At 35.3% G+C, this 20,870-nt stretch overlaps 1 protein-coding gene across 4 annotated transcripts in view; it reads left to right on the forward strand.

Annotated features, from left to right (window-relative positions):
• Window positions 1-20,870, forward strand: part of PIGN (phosphatidylinositol glycan anchor biosynthesis class N) — a 107,598-nt gene that overhangs the window by 50,373 nt on the left and 36,355 nt on the right. For all 4 annotated transcript variants that reach the window (XM_032422699.1, XM_032422701.1, XM_032422700.1 and 1 more), the window contains 6 exons: window positions 3,051-3,190; window positions 5,362-5,461; window positions 5,566-5,658; window positions 6,624-6,715; window positions 9,904-10,012; window positions 12,098-12,206. In XM_032422699.1, coding sequence (XP_032278590.1) covers window positions 3,051-3,190; window positions 5,362-5,461; window positions 5,566-5,658; window positions 6,624-6,715; window positions 9,904-10,012; window positions 12,098-12,206 — 643 coding nt within the window. The remainder of the gene's footprint in view (window positions 1-3,050; window positions 3,191-5,361; window positions 5,462-5,565; window positions 5,659-6,623; window positions 6,716-9,903; window positions 10,013-12,097; window positions 12,207-20,870) is intronic.

Genomic DNA, 20,870 nt, shown 5'->3' on the forward strand with positions numbered 1-20,870 from the left:
GCAGGCCCACCCCAATTACATAGGATAATCTCCCTTACTTAAAGTCAGCTGATTACGGACTTTAATCACATCTACAAGATATGTTCACAGCAACACCTAGATCAGTGTTTGAAGAACTGGGGATGGTAACCTAGCCAAGTTGACACACAAAACTGACTGTTACAGTTGAGGTTATCAAAAATATTTTGAACCCTTTGGTTCTGTTTGCAAAAACATTCTGATTCCTCTTCAGTGAGAGTTTATAACCTAGTGAAGTGACGCAATCTGAACAGTTCTGAAGGAAGAATAAAATGCCAATGGTCCATAGCCTTAACTGAAGGGAGGCATGGAGAGCAGTTAGGAGGTCAGATGAAGCTCAGCTGTGCATGTATTAGAATGAGATGCTTGCAGTTGGGCTGTAGGGAGGCTTCACAGGGGAGGCTGTTGCCAAAGTGAAGTCTTTTTGGTTTTTTTTAAGATTTTATTTATTTGAGAGAGAGAGAGCGTGCATGCACTAGCGGGGGGGGGGGGGTGGGCAGCAAAGGGAGAGGGAGGGAGAAGCAGACTTCCCGCTGAGCCGGGAGACCTGTGCGGGACTCGATCCCAGGACCCTGATATCATGACCTGAGCTAAAGGTAGACGCTTAACCGACTGAGCCACCCAGGCGCCCACAAAGTGAAGGCTTAAAGGGTGAATAGCGCAATAGAAAAAAGGAAGGCAATGCACAGAGTGAGCAGCCTGTGCCAGATGAGGAGAGAGGTAGCATGGCTTCTTGCAAGAGCTGTGAGCCACTGATACGGCCAGACTATAGAGGGCCTGCAGGGGAGGGAGCGATGGGCTTACAACAAATATTATCCTCATTGCCAGATGAGGAAACAGAGCTTTAGACAAGCTAAATGGGTTAGTCAAATTGACAAGCAACTAGAAGGACAGCACTGGAATTAAATTTAGGTCTGACTCCAAAACTTAAGTCCCTTCTACATGACACCCAAATTATACAGGTCAGTTCTAATTTATCACCATTACAGGCAGTGAATGTCTTCTTTTCTTGAAATGTAATTTGCTACGGCTCCTCTTAATTGTGTTCTGCATGTAACTTCTACATACTCTTCTCCTCTGCTTTTTTGCCAGTTCAGATGTTACTTGCTTTAGAACTAAATATCCTTATTTTGTCACATGCTTTCCTTTATTTTCTTATTACCTAATAAAAATCCCAAAATATTAACCCCTTAAACCAAGTCTCATGATTTCCATCTCCACCTGTATGGTTTGAACTCCTTGAAGGCCAGCACCTAGTACGGAGCACAGCATAGAGTGTGCAGCTTAATCCGTGCTTGTTGGATGAAGGAGTGACCGTAAGGCACCAGCATGGCTCGTTATCATCAGGTGTTTTTGGAGGGGCCAGGGGGTGGTGGGGAGTCAACTTATGATAAAGTAGAAAATGCCGCCGACTCTTATTATTTAAAAGCCATTCAATCTTCTACTTCAGCTGAACTGAATTCTTCATGATTTCCTTTCCTACAGGTGGATGCCATTGGTAGTGTCTATTTTAGGTATCAAAGGATTAGATTATTACACCATATTATACTGACTCCAGAAAATCCCTGGAATTTTTTACTCTTTTCAACTTCTTTTGTTATTATTTTACTAGTCTCAAAATGATGTGAAACCAGTCTCACCTCTTAATATGTGTCTTGGCCACCTTCAGCTTATAGACTCCAGCTATCCACATTTATTTGAGATTTGTGCCTTGCTGTGGGACCTCCCTTGCTGTCTCACACATCTCCATTCCCAGTGCTGCTCACTTACAGGTTTCTGTAGTGCCTGCTGGGACTAATGCAAAGAAGTAGGAGAGGAGAGAGTAAAAATGACGGTAATAACAGCAGCTGTTGTTTACTAGGCATTAATGATATTCCAGGCATTTTGTTAAGCTCTACATAATCTAATTTAAACATTACCAACCTTGATAAGTAGATATGGATTATTATTCTCATTTTATAAATGGGATGAAATTAAGTCTCACTACAGTTTTGTACTTTGCTCATGGTTGTATATGGTTGTACCTAGATCAAGTGACTGAGCCAGAATTTGAGTTCTGCTCTGTGTAGTTCTAAACTCTTAATCACATTGCTGTGTTTCACCTTCCTTTTTACAACTATGTCCTAGTTTATCTTTGTTTCTTACTTCCTTTCTGGTGACATTTTATGCCTGTAAAGAGGAATTATAAAGAGGAAAAAAAATCTCTTATCTCCCTCCCCTGCAATTCCTTTACTCCAGTAATTCTTAATTCTCACCTTATTTAGCTTTGGCTAGCAAAGCAAGGGGAAAACAGAGACAAAACAAGGGACAGACGAAAGAGAATGCCAAATTGCCCCTCCATTCCTGGGTTTTTCCTCCGGTGCTGTTCTTAGCATCACAGCTTTCCATAGGTGTGTTCTTTTTCCAATTACTGGAATGTCTGTACCTGAAACTTGCTTCATTACTCCTGGCCCAGAGCACCCACGGGCCTGCCCAGCCCATGGAGGCCATCACTCGTGGCTTACATTGAGGAACTCCTTTCTCGTTTGGCAGGCGGTTGAGAAGAGAAGATATGACCGAATGAACACACTGTGGTTGGGCAATGGAGAGAGGAGCGTGGGCAGCATGTCAAGTTGGAGTTTGAATAGATAGAAGCATTGCTCCAAATGAAGATTAAGTCCCACGGTTTATTGTGCATTAAATGGGCTTTTGTGAGCTGGTCAGGGAGCTCAATCAACATTTATAAGATTGTTACTAAGGAGAAATATGTTCAGAGTTCCAAACAAGTTAATTGCAGACAAACTTGAGGAACATAGTCACTTTTAAATTGAGAATTGCCTAATTGCAACAATGCCAGGATACCCAACCTTTTCCTCTGTACTGATACTTCTCTAATGACAGCATTTTTTTTAAATGCAGTTCTTCAGTTAATCAGGTAGTTGTGTGGAACCATTGAAAGAAAGTAGTAATATGTCCCTCCACTTTGTAAAATCTCTTTTAAAAACCTATCAGCATGAATTTAGAAGTGTTTCAATGTTCTGTTTGATTTTCAGAAACCAAGCCACCTCCTGCCATGTAGTTTTATAGCTATCAGTGTTTTAGTAGCATTTTTCCTTCTGATTCAAGACTGTCCCTGGACTTACTACGTATATTGTTTGTTGCCAATGCCAATATGGTATGCTGTGCTAAGAGAGTAAGTAACACACCTTGCTGTCTTATTTTACACTTCATTGACAGTTTAATTTGTATTTAAAGTGCATTAGATTTCTGTAGCATAAATCATAAAAGATATTTATAATACCCTCCAATCTCTGAGCCCTCCCACTTCATTTATAGCAGCACAAATGTTGCATATAAACGTCCTTTTTATTTTGCCTTTCTCTTTTGACTTCATCTTTTTTGCCTTGAGGTAGTATTGACCTTGTTCCCTTCTTTGTGTATGTATCCTTTATAAATAAGAAAAATCTGGACTACAAATAGAATAATTAATGTTGATGGTACTATGCCAGGAGTAATGTATATTTTGAATTTGTCTCATCATCTGAGATTCCAGTGTATCTTCATGTTTCACAAGGAAATGTACATGTTTTCTTTCCCCACACATTTTTGCCCTTCCTTTCGTAGCTATCATGTAAACCTAGATAAATGGAACTTTGTAATTAAATCCAGGCTAGTAATGTGTACACACAGAGGTGGATATTATTCACATGTACCATGGTTTCTTCCTTTAACTGCCTCCTCACAAGCTGGAAGTAAAATGGATTCTTACCATTGTAGAAAACATCAGAGGTAGAGCTCTTAGGCGAGTTTAAAGCACTTTAAAATAAAACCACTCAAATATTGGGCTGGTTCACGTTCATAGGCAGCGAGGGTCATGTTGCACATCTTGTTGACCTCTATATTTGCACCAGTAATCTAGAATTTAAACTTAGTCTTGGGCATCCAAGCATCCTCTGAGCAAACCAGACCCCAAAAGCAGGGAATTAGAGCCCAGACTTAAGGGTATTTTCAAGGTTGGCCTGAAAATTTCCACGGTTGGCCAGCATGTTTGTCATGATGTGATGTGTATTTTTATTCTAATTTTTGTTAACTCCAGCTTTGACCACAATGTTTAAAAACATTATTTTAAAATACTAACATTAAAATATCAAAATAAAAATTAATATTAAAATGTTTAAAATATTAACATTTAAAAGTATGAGACAAAAAGACACAAACAAAATGACATAGTGTTGCTTCTCCATTTGAAAGGAATTCCCATTGCTGGATATATGTACTCTGGCTTAAAAACTTTTAGAATGAACGTTTTATCAACGTTTTATCCTTACAGAAAATTCTATTCTACTACAGAACCTCTCCTGAATTATTAAGTGTCCTAATTATGAAGATGATGTATATATTTAAACTTTAAGAGGAAATGTGATTTTGAATGTACATTATGTTCTATCTTTATCTTTTTGATAGATTATATAGAAAATAAAACATAAAAATTCACTTTTCTTATAAAATCTTCTAAATGATTTACAGAATCATCTCTTATTTTCTTGTGCTTATTCACTGTTGAGAACAAAAGAAGCATTCTCCTTTGGACTGGTGTTATCTTTGCTTTCCTACATGGTACCTTAGTAGTTTTGATAACATTATGTGGCCATTTTTTTCAGTCAGAAAAAGATCATAAACCAAATGATACTGACCTTTTCTAATTACCTACTTAATCACTACAAATGCTAAAAAAAATTTTTCCAGTGATGAAATGTAAAAAGTACTCAAGTATGTAATACAGTTTTAATGGTTATGGATTCACATTTAATTACAATGAGTGTACAGTTAGCAACATCTTAAATTGGGTTTGGAGAAGGTTATTTAGTTCAGTGAAAAAGTGCAATTAGGAGTTTCTCTACCTAGATTAGGAAAACCTACGCTTATTTTATTAAGACAGTTGAGATTTCAATATGATTGATCTTGGTGAATTTAAAATTTTTTCCAGCTTTTATCCATTTGGGTTCATTGTATTTTATTTCTGATCATGTATGTGTAATTGTATATGCTCATGTTTAAGCTAAGATCAAACATTTATTTATCGTTAATGTTTATTTTTAAAACAAATTTTTGTGGTCATTATCAAATTCAGAAATTACACTTTTTCCTAAAATACTTCTTTCTAGCTTTCAAAAAAATGATTTAGGTAAGTGAAGCCATTGAAAGAAATCTGTTAGAAATTATATTAGTTTTTGAATAACCTATGAGTTGAAAAGTCCCTGATTTCTAGGTTTGCGCAGTTTTTATTTTTTACCATATATTACCTAAATTTTTTGTTCAATATATAGTATAAATAATCTTTTTATAAATAATCTTGTCAAACAGGTTTCAAGTCATTCAAGACTTTGTCTTATCACTGTTGACCTTTCCTCCAAGTCAGTTGGTTGGATATCTGTTCGTCTTTACCCTGGGCATTGAAGTATTAGTGAGTAATTTACCACATTCCAATATTTTCAGATCTCTTTCATACATACGTAACTCCTCTTAAATGACCTCATTTTTCATTTCTTCTTTGGAATGCATTGCTAGGTTCTCAGTTTCTTCTACCGCTACATGCTCACAGCTGGACTTATTGCATTTGCGTGTTGGCCATTTATCACTCAGCTATGGACTCGAGCAAAGGTACAAGTACTTGTTTTGACATCGGACAGATTAGTAGCTACTTTGTTTTGATATGTGTTTAACTCAGGGAATTGTTCATTTTTAAAGAAAAGGGTAGAATGTGTCCTTACATAAAGAGCCTGGTCCTTTTGACGGGAGGACTGAGGTTACCTTCAAGTGATTCACATAGACTTTCATATCAAAATGAATTGGTCATGCAGTGACTGAAATACGCTGAGGCAGAACTGGTCTATCCTCTTCTAAATCACTTCCTAGATTCTGCTGGCCTCAAATGTCTAAAGGATGGTATTGTCCAGAGCAAGGCAGTGGCTTGGGAAACAGTGCTCTCAACTCAAGTCAGAGGAGTCACCTTTCTCCTAGCCTTGAGAATTGGCTCAGGTTTCCACTGTGATACTTTTTGATGGAGGTACCAGGAGGATAGAAATATCTTCTTTCCACCTCTGAGAACTTAGAAGATTCTCCAGTTAATGGGGTTATTGATAAATTTTTGTCTTAATCTAATTGCAGAAGTATTTTTACTACCTTCCCTCCTGAGCTCAATCACTTGATTATGATTGCAGGCCAGCTTTCTTATAGATGTCATCAGTATATGGTGTAACATAAATTGACTGAAGCCCTTGCTGTGAAATATGACCCAGGTTTAAGTCCTGGCTGTTTCACTTACTGGTCATAGACCTGGTACCACTGATACTTTAACATCTCTGAGCTCCATTTCCTCATCTGAAATATTGTGAGTAATATAACCTGCCTCATGAGGTTATTGTGAGACTTTAATCAGATAATGCTCATATTATACCTAATACAGTACCTATTACATGACAGATCCGCCACCAAGAGGAACTGTATTACAATTTAAACAGCTCTAAGGCTTTGCATGTGGTCTTCACACTCGTGCAGTCTGTGAAACACTAAAGACAGTTTTCTTAACCGTACTTGTCTAAAGATAACTTTTTTATTTATTTTAGAGCATCTCACTGAGTTGGATTTTCTTCTCATTGCTCCTGGCAGTGTTCCCACTGATGCCTGTTGTAGGACGAAAGCCAGATATCTTTCTAGTGTATGAACAATATTTTAACTTATTTTCTTTTCAATATAATTGTTTTTCTCAATCAGCACTGTGAAATATGAACCTAATCTTGGTCATGAGTTTCAAAATTAACTAGTGAATAAACTAAAAGTTAAAATACTCATATCAAACAATTAGTCATAAATATTGGCTCAGGCTCTGGGGAGCATTAAAGCTCCTTGGTGATGCTTCTGGGCCTTCAAAAAAAATGAAATTGGGCCAAACATTGATAACTTAAAATGCCAAAAAAAAAAAAAAAAGGTCTAGACTCTTTTGTATATTGAGGAATCAGTAAAAGGGTTCATATGAAAAAATGTTCTGTTTGCCAAAAATGAAAATATCTAAAACCCATTGCTGTAATCTTTGCCTTTGAGCATTTCCACACTTTAAATGTCTTAGAATAATGAAATTCTCTCCTAATCTGCACGTAATGATCTCTAGGGGAGAAAGCTCTGTACCTTGACAACTTTACCATATCTAATCACTTACACTGTTAGAAAATTCTGTATACTTTACCTAATTCTCCATGCTGCTGTCACATTTATTTCTTCTCAATATGTCCCAAATAAATCTGTAAAATAATTGATTACCTTTGCTTTTGACTTTACTTTTAAATTATTCTCAAGAAATCCACTGGCTGTGTGTGTGTGTGCGTGTGTGTGCTTGGCAACTAAATGATCTGTATTTTGTGTAACATTTCTTCTCATTTTCTAATCATGCAATCATCTTTGTTACTTTGTTTTGAACTCTGTATAAGCAACTTTTTTTTAGCGTTTTAACCTAATATTGATGAGGGTATATCTTTTTTAGCTGAAAGAATATTAACTAAATGATATTTTTTAAAGTATGTGTTAATTTTTGAGTTTCTGTTATTTATCAGTGAACACATTTTATCTCATTCTGTGAAGTACTAGTAGGGAATAAGTCAGGAATTATTCCAGAAAGTCAGTTTATTAGCAGAGCCCAAAATAATTGTATTGAATTCTTATTTTTTTTTAAGATTTTGTTTATTTTTTGACAGAGAGAGACACAGTGAGAGAGGGAACACAAGCAGGGAGAGTGGGAGAGGGAGAAGCAGGCTTCCCGCGGAGCAGGGAGCCGGATTTGGGACTCAATCCCAGGACCCAGGGATCATGACCTGAGCCGAAGGCAGACGCTTAACGACTGAGCCACCCAGGCGCCCAATTGTATTGAATTCTAAGACCATACTTCTAAGACATAATTTATTAGTGTTACTAAGTAAAAACATTTTGTATCTGTCATAAACTATAGTAGTAGGTAAGAAGATGAATTTATTGCTTGTTTCATATTTCTGTGAGCTCTCCTGTTGTCTTTACAAAGCCCCTTTCCCCACTTTGGTCAATCTCTGCCTTTCTGTCCTGCTCAAGCAGTGTTGACATAGTTGAGCAGAATTTATACACAAAAGGAGAAGAGATTATATAAATAGTCTCCATAGAACTTTGCCACTTGCATATTTTACTAAAGATGAATTCAAGAAGCAAACTTGTTAAAACATGAGAAATCTAATTTGTATTTTTAAAAATTATGTTTTTTCCATCTATGCTTAATTTAAGTTCCTCAGTGATTTAAGTTTGTGCTGGTATTCTAGTAAGCTATATTTGCAACTTCTTTATGTTGACTCCTGGTTCATGGAGAAATTTCTACTCTCCATTTGATCTCTCACATCACCTCCCTTTAGACACTTACCAAGACAGATATGTAAAACATTTAAGGATAAAATTAAAGGAAAAAGCAAAAATAACAAAGCTATAATATTCTTCTTACTCAAGTCTCTAAAATAAAAACATTTGCCAATGAATTAAAATACCAAATTTTTTTTAAAGGAAAAGCAAATAATCTTGATCATAGATGGCTGTTTTCATAAGTCTTCATGGTAATCCATGTTGAATGTATAACTACTTTTTTCCCTTACAATTCTCAAAGAGTATTAAAAGAATCAAAACAAAAATAAGCAGTACTTTCCTAGGAGTTCCTGCTTTGCATTCATTTTTAGCCCTGCCTTTTTGCTCTTTCTTATTCCTCTTTAACCAACTCCTTTTCTCTTAGTTGTTGTATTGCCTGCTTCCAGATTCTGTCCTTAACCTTATTTCAGTTGTCCTATGTTACTCAGATTTTTAGGAGGTGAGAAATATAGCTTAACATTAGTATACCATTTCCTTGGTATCAGTTTCCTTCAACTTTAGGAACCATACTACACCTGGTGTTCTTGAAAAAGTGTAATTTATCAGGGCACCTGGGTGGCTTAATTGGTTAAGCAACCAACTCTTGATTTCAGCTCAGGTCATGAGGTTCAGGTCTCAGGGACTCCGCGCTGGGTGTGGAGCCTGCCAAATATTCTCTCTGCCCCTCCACATCCTCCTCCCTCCCTCTCTTAAAAAAAAAAAGTGTAATTTGTTGTTTCTTTACTGTACAAATGCCTCACCTGCATACTACCTTTGTGACCTCTGTCCTACCCTTCCTTTAGCCAGGAGCCGCTGAGGAAAGCACCAAGATTAATGATAAAAAGAAACATTTTGTCCTACTAACACTAGAACAATAATAGGGAATAGAAATGTTGATCCTTTTTGTATGAGTAAGTGCTCATAGTCAGAAAATTTATGTTGTAGATACTGATGATATGTTTAAATATTTTTTATATTGTTTTCTGTAAATTTATCCAAGTCAGGCTAAGAATTATGGTAGCTGGTATGCATAAAAATTTAAAAAATCAAAGTAAAGAAATAAGGTAAAGATATCTAAAAAATTGTGAGAAATTAAAAGTAACCCCATCCCTACTGCATCTTTTTTTTTTTTTAAGGTTTTATTTAATTGTTTATTTGTCAGAGAGAGAGAGCACAAGCAGGGGAAGCGGCAGGCAGAGGGAGAAGAAAGCTCCCCCCTGAGCAAGGAGCCCAGTGTGGGACTCGATCCCAGGACCCTGGGATCATGACCTGAGCCAAAGGGAGACGTTTAACTGTCTGAGCCACCCAGGTGTCCCCCTACTGCATCTTCATCCTGTGATTTTTATTCTTCTTACACCAGTATACCTATTTTGCTCCTTCATCTTGATAAAACCAAATGACTGATAGGGTCTACATTAGAGTAAAATACCTAATATTTTTATGTGTTCAGTAAATATCTTAAGAAAATTTGAAATTGCGAATTGTGTTTTAAAACAGAATGGGTGCCGGCTTGCTGGTTCTTCTGCTATCCCTTTGTGTTGTAACATCTCTCATAAGAAGAAAAGATCGTTTTATAAATGAAGAGCTGCTGTTACATCTATTTCAGGTCAGTTACAGGTTTTCAACATCATGTTATACTAATGATATACCAAATGGATCTTATGGTTGTATTTGATGATATTGTTCTTAAGATGCCATCACATTTACATTGCTCAATGCCTGCCAGCTGAGAAGAAAGTTCTCTGTTTAAGATATTACACGGAAATATATTCTCTAAAAGGTATGAAATAGCCAAAAGGTCAGCAGGAGGCAGCCTGAAGATGCCAAGAGAGCAGAGGTTAAGGAGGTATAAGAGGCATCCATATTGACCAAAAAGCTGAGCTATGAACAGCCTCCTTTGGCCTGCGATTCTATGTTGTTCTCGTTTGAGTCAGGAGAAGGGTAATCTTTGAAGTGAAAGCAGCCTCTGACTATGTTTATATGAAGAATAGCCAGTTTAAGACTTCAGATGCTGTGCCAGGGAAAGTAGACCTCACCTTGGCTGCTGGCTTTGGTGTGGTGAAAAGAACTTTGAACTTGAGGTTTCAAAATTGAGTCAATTCTCAGTTACACTGTGTACTAGATAATGGATTTTCAGTGATATAGCTTTGGTCTATTTGTTTTTAATTTGTAGAGATAATATCTAATAGAGTTGTAAGAATTAGAGAATATATGATGTCATATTTTGTAAAGTGATAGCTGTTTTGTATATAAGCACGGACACTACTTAAATTTGTTTTTTTTAACAAAAAAATTAAAAAACATATCCAAAACACTGACAAAAGAAGACTTATAGGAATCTTCTCAAAGAATTTCCTCCGAACAAAGCTGGGGTAATAGAAAGTAATGCCAAGAACACTCTAAAATAAAAATATAACAACACTTAAAAGATGTTAGTTTATTCTTGGAGAACAATAGAGAACATATAAAAAGAGAAGAAATGTTTTGTCAAATATCCTGTCAAGACATAGGAATGTATATTTCATTTTAAATGGTGCACTGGCTGGCTTTACACTAAAGCCCATAGGTAGCTTTGACAAAATTCACCTATAATTATGACTACTTTGGCAGAAGTGAATGTTCCTGGATCCTACTCTATAGGAGCAAATATCATGTTAAAATTCTCACAGTCTTTGTTGGAAATACTGCTGAGTTGATAAATCTGTTATGAAATTTCTTTTTACATTAACTTTATTAATTTGGATTGATTGCTCTATTGTATAGCATATTTTTGGTGATTCCAAGAAAAATATCTTTGACATGTTAACATCTCTGACATGAGAATGTGTCCTACAATTGAAAGGATCCTAGGATTGTGTCATAGTTTTATCAACAGCATTTTTTTTTCTAAATTCACTGAAAATATAAGAGAAATTAAAGGTATCTCAAGGATTGGTGATGGGGTTGCTAATCTGATCTCTAGGAGATTTTACTTCATTTACAACTGTAGCTATGTCATTCCTTAAAAATGGCAAATAATCCACTAGTTCAGGGGTTAGCAAATAATTTTCTAAAGAGCCAGATTATAAATATTTTAGGCTGTGGGTCATATGGAGTCTTGTAAATTCTCAGCTCTACCACGTAGCTCAGAGGGAGTTGTAGATTACACATAAATGAATGAATGTATACTACACATAAGTGACTGTGTTTCAACAAAACGGTATTTCTAGGAACAGGCCACCAGCCTACAAGCCATAATTTACCAGTGTTCCACGAGTTTATATATATTCCCTGAAGAATACTGTGCTCCTTGTGTTCCCAGTACCAGGTGAACATTCAGGCCACAAATACGTGTTGAATCAATGGATATGACTGGGTAGAAGACACTCAACCACATTGCACTGTCTGCATTTCCATGAGTTAAGAAATCTTCAACGTTAATAATGAATATTTCTAAATAGATATGGTGTGATCATGTATACCAGACTACTCTTGAAAGTGCAAAATGCCTCATTTCGTGCTTGTAAAGGAGGGCCTCTGCTTACTGCCAGAGTTCTATCTTGTAGCCTTGGCTGTGAGTGAGCCGGTCCAATTTCACTCGTTTTGGGGCTAGATTCCAGTTGTTCAGGCACTTTTCTAAGAATTCTTTTTATATATAAATTAGTCTCTCACCACCTTCTCTTCTACTGGTGTGTTTTGTATTTACTTTCAGATGCTGAGCATCGTGCTTTCCATGTGTGTTGTGTATACGACCCATGACAGTTTGCTCAAGAAACAAGGACTGCCTCTTTTTAACCAGATCATTAGCTGGATAACGTTAGGTAAGAGGACAGTCAAACTAAATGAGTTAATGTTATTATAGCAAGTCATATCTTAAAATTATCCACATATACCTGTATTATTGTTATTGAAAGAAATAATTTTGTTGAATGAAAATAATAATAACCAGCTATGAATTCCATCTCATGCTGGAATTTGACAAAGAAAATTAGAACTTTTGTTCTAACACATTCATGTGTTAGTAAGAATTACTTGTTAGAATATTATTGGCCTGATAATAAGGCTATATGTTTATTCACATCTGATAAAACTCTAATGGATTCCCAAAGAGAAGAGATTCTTATGATGAAATTTCATGTCAATTCATAAATTCTCCATCCTTACACAGGGACTAGGAAATAGTTCAGTTTTATCTGTATTTCCCTTGCTGAAAATAACATTGATTAGTCACTTCCCAACACATTACACATTTTATAAAGCCAGTTAAATGTTTCAAAACGCATTCCTCTATAGTACCTTTATTTAAGGATCCTGAAGTGTGCATGTGAAGGAAACAGAAGTAATTTAAGGACCTAGGGTTTTCCTTCCAATTAGAAGATAAGACAGAGGCAAGCTTGAAGTCTAGGATTTTCCTTTTAAAAAAAAAAAAAGACACTTTGTGATGTCTATGAATAATGTGACATGCAATTTAGCCCCTCTGTTTTTTTGTGTGTGTGTTTTTTTAAATGATTTTTGTTGTTCATTAAAAAAGAAAAAGATCTTTGGATGGAACTTTACCTTAAAAATGATGAAGGCTGTTCTGCAGGCTTTCCCATTAAATTATCTTGATTTAATAAAATTACTATTTATATTCATTTTGCATGAACAATATTGATGACCGCTCCTTCATTTAAAAAAAAAAAATGTGTTCAGTTTGTACTATGTTCTGGCACTGCACTCTTCTGTTCCCTGAGAAGAATAAAGATAGGCCAAATCCCTGCCCTTTTGGAGCTTATATACTGCAAGGAAGGGGTGGGTAATATTCTAATGAGGTGACTATTAGTAATGATCTCTCTCACATGATGTGTTAGTTTTTAAATCCCCAGAAAAAACAAAAACTGTGAATGGGAACTGTAGTACTAAAGGGAAGTCTTTCTGTCACAGTCCATCATTTCTCAAGTGCACAGTCATATATAACTCACACCAGCAGATAAACAGTATATGGCAAATAGGAGACCCAGTGTACATAGTAGCAATGCATCTGTTGCTCATTCCTTTCCAGTGCAGCCTGGCTCACCTCCTTAGTTTTCTTACCTACGTAGGGGTAAACTACGGTGAAGAAGAGAAGCAAAGAAAACATAATTTGTGTGCATTTCATTATATCTCATTTTTAAATTTCTAAAAAGGTTAAAAAGAGAGAGAACATAGAATTACAGAAAACCATCCTCCATTTCATGTGCTTGTCCCTCATCTGTGTTTATGAATATATGTATGGGTAACATTTTTTAGATACCATATTCAGTATTTTTATTTATTCTGCCATCCTTATATTAATTTTTCAGCTGACCTAGCAATGTTCATGGCATTTTTTTCTTTGTCTTTTATGACATTGACATTTTTGAAGAATATAACCAACCACAACACCCACCCCGCAATGGACTGTTACTCAATTTGGATTTGTCTGATGTTTCAGACATAAGTGATGCTGTGCCCTTCCTAGGGTCACATTTGGAGGCGCATGGTCTCTATCTGTCCCTCATTGTTGATGTTAATTTCCATCACCCTATCAAGGTGTCGCCCAGTTTTTTTCATTGTAAATAAGCTGTCAGTGGGGACACTAAGACCAGCAGATATTCTCATCAAAATTTCTCCCTAGATGTAGCATCCATTCATAAATCTTTGCTGATCCAGTCTTTGTCATGATGGCTACAAAATAACTCCTACTGCATTTATCAGAGGTTCTCAGCATTCTCCTCTAAGAATCTTCCCTTCTTTCCTATTCATTCATTCATTCATTCATTCGTTCACTCACTCATCTATTTATTATTATTGTGGACTCATGAGCACCTATTTTTTCAAAGATTTACAACTCATTACTGTTGATACTTTGGTGCTCAAATTGTCCCAGATTTGGCTAGAGATAGCACCTTCAAGCTAGCTTGTAAATAGACAGCCACCCTCCCTTAAGTTTTTTGAGCACTTTCTTATTTTCTGGCATTAAGGAGATGTTTACTTTATAAGGTTTACCTTGTATCCACACTGTCCCAGCTCTGGAATCAGTTATTTCTCTGAGGAACCATAGCTCTTTTTATTGGGTGAATAGTATTAGACACCAAGATCTGAGTGCCATATGTACTCATCACTACTGGAGTATCTTTGCTTCTTTGCTCTTCAATGGACAGAGCTAGGAAATATATGCTTTTATATCCATATAACTTCTCTTACATATAAATACATATACACAAATTAACACACACATATATGCACATAAACATGCATACCTATACATATTTCAGAAATCGTAAGTTCACACTATACCTATATCTCTGTCTATTCTTTCTTGCCTTCCCCCATTCCATATTTATATGCTCCTCCCATGTTGATAAGTAACCCTGGCTCCCAACAACGTCAACATGTGTACTCATTTGTTCAGTCCTATAGTACATCTAAAACAAATTCAGGAGTCTTTCACCCATACCGTCACAATAAACAAACTTAATATTATTCGAGATTTGTTTGTAATTCTCACTCTGCGCCCACACTTCACCTTGCCCAAGACCAAGGGTTTATGGTTAAATATTGTGTTCATAGTTATTTGGATTTGCCAGCCTGCCTGCCTCCCTCCCTTCCTCCATTTTGTTCACTGTGATTATGGTATTCATTTGAACTACAGCTAGGTTTGTTTTGGCTTTTTTTTTTTCTTTCCTATTTTTTTTTATTTAATTTTTTATGTAGGTAGAATATTCACATGTTTCCAAACATAGAAACTATACAAAAAGGTATACTCAAGTGCTGCCTCTGGTCCTTTCCCCCCATTCTCCTGTACCCCTAATCCTTCATGGGCTATAACCTTCATTGCTTTCTGGTTATCCTTTATATGTTTCTCTTTGCAGTGATAAATAGATATAAGGATGTTTTCTTACTTTTCCTCCTTTCTTACACAAAAGGAGTAGCATTTTATATATCCTCTTTTGTACTTTGCATCTTTCACTTAACACCTCTTGGTAATCACTTCATATCAATTCATAGAGCTCTTCTTTATTCTTTTTTACAGCTATTTAGTTTTCCATTGTGTGTGTATTCCATTGTTTATTTAACCAGTCTCCTATGCTTTCATGTTTAGGTAGGTAATCTTTTTTCTTAATTACAAATAATCCTGCAACAAATAACCTTGAGCATATGCATAGTTCATACTGTTAGAGGTATATTTTCAGGATAAATTCCTAGAAGTTGTATTACTGGTACAAAGGGTAAATGCATATGTAGTACTTTTAGATATTGCTAAATTCCCCTCCAGAGGTGTACCATTTTTCATTTTTGTTAACAATATAGGAAGAATGCCTATTTCCCCATAGCCTCACCAAAGTCTATTGAATTTATGCCAATCTTGTGTTTGAGAAATGGTGTATCTGTGTTTTTAATTTGTATTTTTCTTATTAATGAGTGAGTCAAACACCATTTCACATGTTTAAGGGCCATTTTTATATGTCTCTTGGGAATTATCTATTCATCTCTTTTCCCTCGTTTTCTATAGATTTTTTGGTCCTTTGCTTTCATTTTTAAAAGCTCTTTATAAATTAGGGATATTAGTCCTTTACCTATGATATATGTAATAAAAATTTTTCCCAGTTTGTCCCTTGTCTTTTGACTATGCTTATAATAAGTCTTTTGCCCTCTAAATGATTTTTATTTTTGTGTAATCAGTTTTTTTTAATGCATCTGGCTTTTTAGTCACAGTTAGAAAGCCTTTCCTTGATACCTAGGTTATAGAGGAATTCACTTATATTTTGTTCTAGTACTTGCATACCTTTACATTTTACATTTCAATCCTTGATGTATTTAGAGTTAATTATTCTAAATATATGGTTTAAGGAAAGGATTTAATTTAATTTTTTTCCAAATGGCTATCCACTATCATTAATAAAGACTTTATATGCCCCAGTGATTGGAGATAACACTTCTATCACACACTAGATACACTGGTCTATTTCTAGACTTTCTAAACTATTCCAATTATATGTCTATTCATGTGCCAGTAATATACTGTTTTAGTTACAGAGACTTCATAGTATATTTCAATAAAGTATGAACTTTAGGATCTACTTGCTCAAACTTCACAAAAAGGCCACTGGAAATTTTATTGAGATCATATTAAATATGTAAATTAACTTAGGGAAAACTTGTATTTTAATCATGAGTACAAGGGATGTCTTTCCACTTGCTCCAGCCTACTTTTTTGCCTTTAAGAGTAATCTTTATAGGGGCACCTGGGTGGCTCAGTCGTTAAGCGTCTGCCTTCGGCTCAGGTTATGGTCCCAGGGTCCTGGGATCGAGCCCCGCATCGGGCTCCCTGCTCGGCGGGAAGCCTGCTTCTCCCTCTCCCGCTCCCCCTGCTTGTGTTCCCTCTCTTGCTGTGTTTCTCTCTGTCAAATAAAATCTTTAAAAAAAAAAAAAAAAAGAGTAATCTTTATAGTTTTCTTCATACAGGCTTTACAAAGTTCTTAAGTATATTCCTAAGTATTTTATCTGCTTTGTTGCTATTGTAAATGGGCTTTTCTCACTCATTTTATCTACTAATTATTATTGAGTATAAGTTGCTATTGATTTTACATGTTGATTTTATATTCTATTTTTTTTACTGAATTCTTTCATTTCTTGAGTTAGGATTATCATTGACTCTAGGATTTTCCAAGTATACTGTCATGCCATTTACAAATATAGATGTATATTTCCCCCCTTTTCTGTTCCTATTCCTTTAATTGTTTCCTTTAGTTCATTTGCATTGGCTAGTATCTCCAGAACAATGTTAAATAGGTGGAGATAGTGAACTTCCTTGATTTTTTTTTTTTCCTTGACCTTAGTGGGAATGCCTCTGGAGTTTCCCCATTAAGGTAGATGCTGGCTTTAGGATTGAGCTACATGTATTTGTCATGTTAAAGAAAGTACACGCATTCTTGTTTTGAGTTCTTATTAGGAATGCATGGGTGTTGAATTTTGTCAAAGGCTTTTTCATCATCTGTGGAAATAATAATGTGATTTTTTTTCTTAGACCTATTAATATGGCCTATTAATATTACCGATAGAATTTCAAGTATTGAACCATCCTTGCATTCCTGAAATAAACCCCTAAAACACATTTTATTATAATGTGTTATTTTCTTGACATTGTGTTGGAATCCATTTGATAGTATTTTTCCATCAATATTCACAAATGATATTGGCCTTTAATTTTTTTTGTTCTATATTTATCAGGTTTAGGTATCAATATTACACTTCTTCATTAAAAAAATAAGTTTCTCTTTGATTTCTATACTCTGAAATAATTTAGATAACACTGGGCCTATCTGTTCTGTAAAGTTTTGGAAGAATTACCCTTTGAAACTATCCAAACGTAGTTCTTTGTTAGGTAGTTCCCTGATAACTTCCTACGTTTCTTATATGAAATTGACCTGTTTAAGTTTTTTTTATCTCTGCTGGGGTTTGGGAAACTATATTCACCTAAGGAATTAAACACTTCTTCTAGATTTTCAAATTTATTTGCATAGAGGGATGCAAAGTAATCTCTTAATGATTTAAAACAATTCCTTCTGTATCATTAGACATTTCCCTCATCATTTATTTTGTGCATTTGCACTTTTCCCCTTTTCTTTGATTAACTTAGCTAGTGTTTGTCCTTTTTGTTTATTTTCTCAAAGAGTTTGGATTTTGATTTATTAATTTTTATTTCTATTCACTACCTCATTAGTTTTTGTTTTATTTTTAATTTCTAGTTTCATTACATTGTGCCTGAGATGGTTGTTTGTACTATTTCCACTTTATGGAACCTACTGATATTTTCTTTGTTCTCTAGTGTATATGATACGTTTTTGTAAACATTCCATATGTACTTGAGAAGAACATATAGTCTCTATTATAGGACTGTACTTCAGTATATATCCAGAATATCTACTTTGTTGGTTATGTGGTTTTATATTCTTACTTGTTTTTTGTCAATATATCCTATCCTATTGAGAGTGGGGGGTGTTACAGTTTTCTGTTATTAGTATGTTCCTACATATTTTTGTATCTCATAAAAATTTTGTATTGTGTAGGTAGTGGATGTGTTCATTGTAGCAAAATTCATAACTGTTATATCATCATTGTGGAATGTGGCTTTAACATCATCAGGTGCCCCTCTTTGTCTTGTTTATTGCTTTTTGGCCTGAAATGTACTTTATCTGGTATCAGGATTGCAACCCTGAATTTCTTACTGTTAACATTTGCCTAGTCCTTTCCTTATTTTTAGTCTTTTGAATCACTGTGTTTTAAGTCTGTCTCTTTTATTCAGCCAGAGAGTTGGGGTTTTGCTCTGTCTGCCAATTTGAATTTTTTTCTTTTAAGTGAAAATATTCATGTTTAAGCTTGGTCTCAATTCTGTCATATTTTCTTATGTTGTAATTATGTGCATATTGTGCTGTACTTCTTGTGCTTCTTTCCAAATTTGGAATGTCCTATATAATTTTATTCATTGTCCTTATTGATTTTGTCTTTGTTTTGGGAGCGTGAGATTCAGTCTACTGCTTTTCTCCAAATACATAAATGTTCGTCTCGGCATCTGTTTTATTTTTATTTATTTATTTTTCAAAATAATATTTTATTTATTTATTTTTAATTATTGAGATATAACTGGAACATAACATTGGATAAGGTATGGGGATACAGTGTGTTGATTTGATGCATTTATATATTGCAGCATGATTACCACTGTAGTGTTAGCTCACACTTCTATCATGTCACATAATTATCGTCTCTTTTTTGTGGTGACAACAATTAAGATCTAGTTTCTTTGCAACTTTGAAGTTTATAATACAGTATTATTGATTATAATTTCTTTGCTTTGTCTTAGGCCTCTAGGACTTATTTATCTACTGGTTATAAGTTTCTGCCTTTAAACATCTTCCCAATTCCACTACCACCCGCTCCTGATAACCACCATTCTACTCTGTTTTTATGAGTGTGGCCTTTTTAGATTCCACATAAAGGTGATATATACAATATTTGTCTTTCTCTGCCTAAGCATAATGACCCTTGGGGTTGTCACAAATGACAGGATTTCCTTCTTTCTCATGACTGAATAATATTCCCTTCTGTATAGATATACCACGTCTTCTTTATCCATTCTTCCATTGACAGATACTTAGATTATTTCCATGTCTTGGCTACTGTGCATAATGCTACAGTAAACATGAGTGCACAGACACCTCTTCAAGATCTTGTTTTCAGTTCTTTTGGATAAATACCCAGAAATGGGATCATTGGATAATATGGTAGTTCTATTTTTAATTTTTTGAGGAGTCTCCATACTATATCCATAGTGGCTGCACCATTTTACATTTCTGCCAACAGTGCACAAGGCTTCCAATTCTTCTCCATCCTTGTCAACTGTGGTTATTTTCTGTTTCTGTTTGTCTGTTTTATAATGGCCATTCTGCCAGGTGTGAGGTGATATCTCATTGTGGTTTTCATTTGCATTTCTGTGATGATTAGTGATACTGAACATCTTTTCATGTACTTATTGGCCATTTGGATGTCTTCTTTGGAGTAGTATCTGTCTAGTTCCTCTGTCCATTTTTTAATTGGATTGTTTTTTTTGTTAATGAGTTGTGTGAGTTCTTTATATATTTTGGATATTAACCTCTTATCTGATATATGGTTTGCAAATATTTTGTCTTATTCCACAGGTTGCCTTTTCATTTTGTTGTTTTGTTTCTTTTGACATGCAAAACTTTTTCATTTGATGTAGTTAATGTAGTTCATTTTTGCTTTTGTTGCTTGTGCTTTGGATGTCATATCAAAAAAAATTATTGCTTAGAACAATGTTATCCTTAATGTTATCCCCATATTTTCTTCTAGGAGTTTTATGCTTGAGTCTTTAATCCATTTTGAATTCATCGTTGTGAGTGGTGTAAGATAGTCGTCCAATTTCATTTTTCTGCATGTGGTTATCTAGTTTTCTTAATACCATTTGTTGAAGTAACTATCCTTTCCCCACTGAGTGTTCTTGGCTGCCTTGCCAAATATTAATTTACTGTGTGTATGGGGGCTTATTTCTGGGCTGAGCATGTATTTTATTTTATTTTTTTAAAGATTATACTTAATTTATTTGAGAGAGAGAGAGAGCACAGAGGCAAAGGGAGAGGGAGAAGCAGACTTCCCACTGAGCAGGGAGCCCGATGTAGGGCTCAATCCCAGGACCCCAAGATCATGACCTGAGCCTAAGGCAGACACTAAACCAACTGAGCCACCCAGGTGCCCCTGAGCATACATTTTAAATAAGACATTTAGTCCTTGAGATTGAGAGAACTAGGTACTAGAGGATGCCTACCAAGTGCTGTAAGGCATGACTCATAAGTAGGTCAGCAGTATCTCCAGAGATCTCTTCCAGGCACGAATTCACCATAGTCTAGTTCCAGTGAGTACTTTTTGCTAATGTGCTGTGATCTCCAAATGGATTATATGTTATGAAA

Source organism: Phoca vitulina, unplaced genomic scaffold, assembly GCF_004348235.1.
Source record: "Phoca vitulina isolate PV1807 unplaced genomic scaffold, GSC_HSeal_1.0 scaffold27, whole genome shotgun sequence".
Taxonomy (NCBI): domain Eukaryota; kingdom Metazoa; phylum Chordata; class Mammalia; order Carnivora; family Phocidae; genus Phoca; species Phoca vitulina.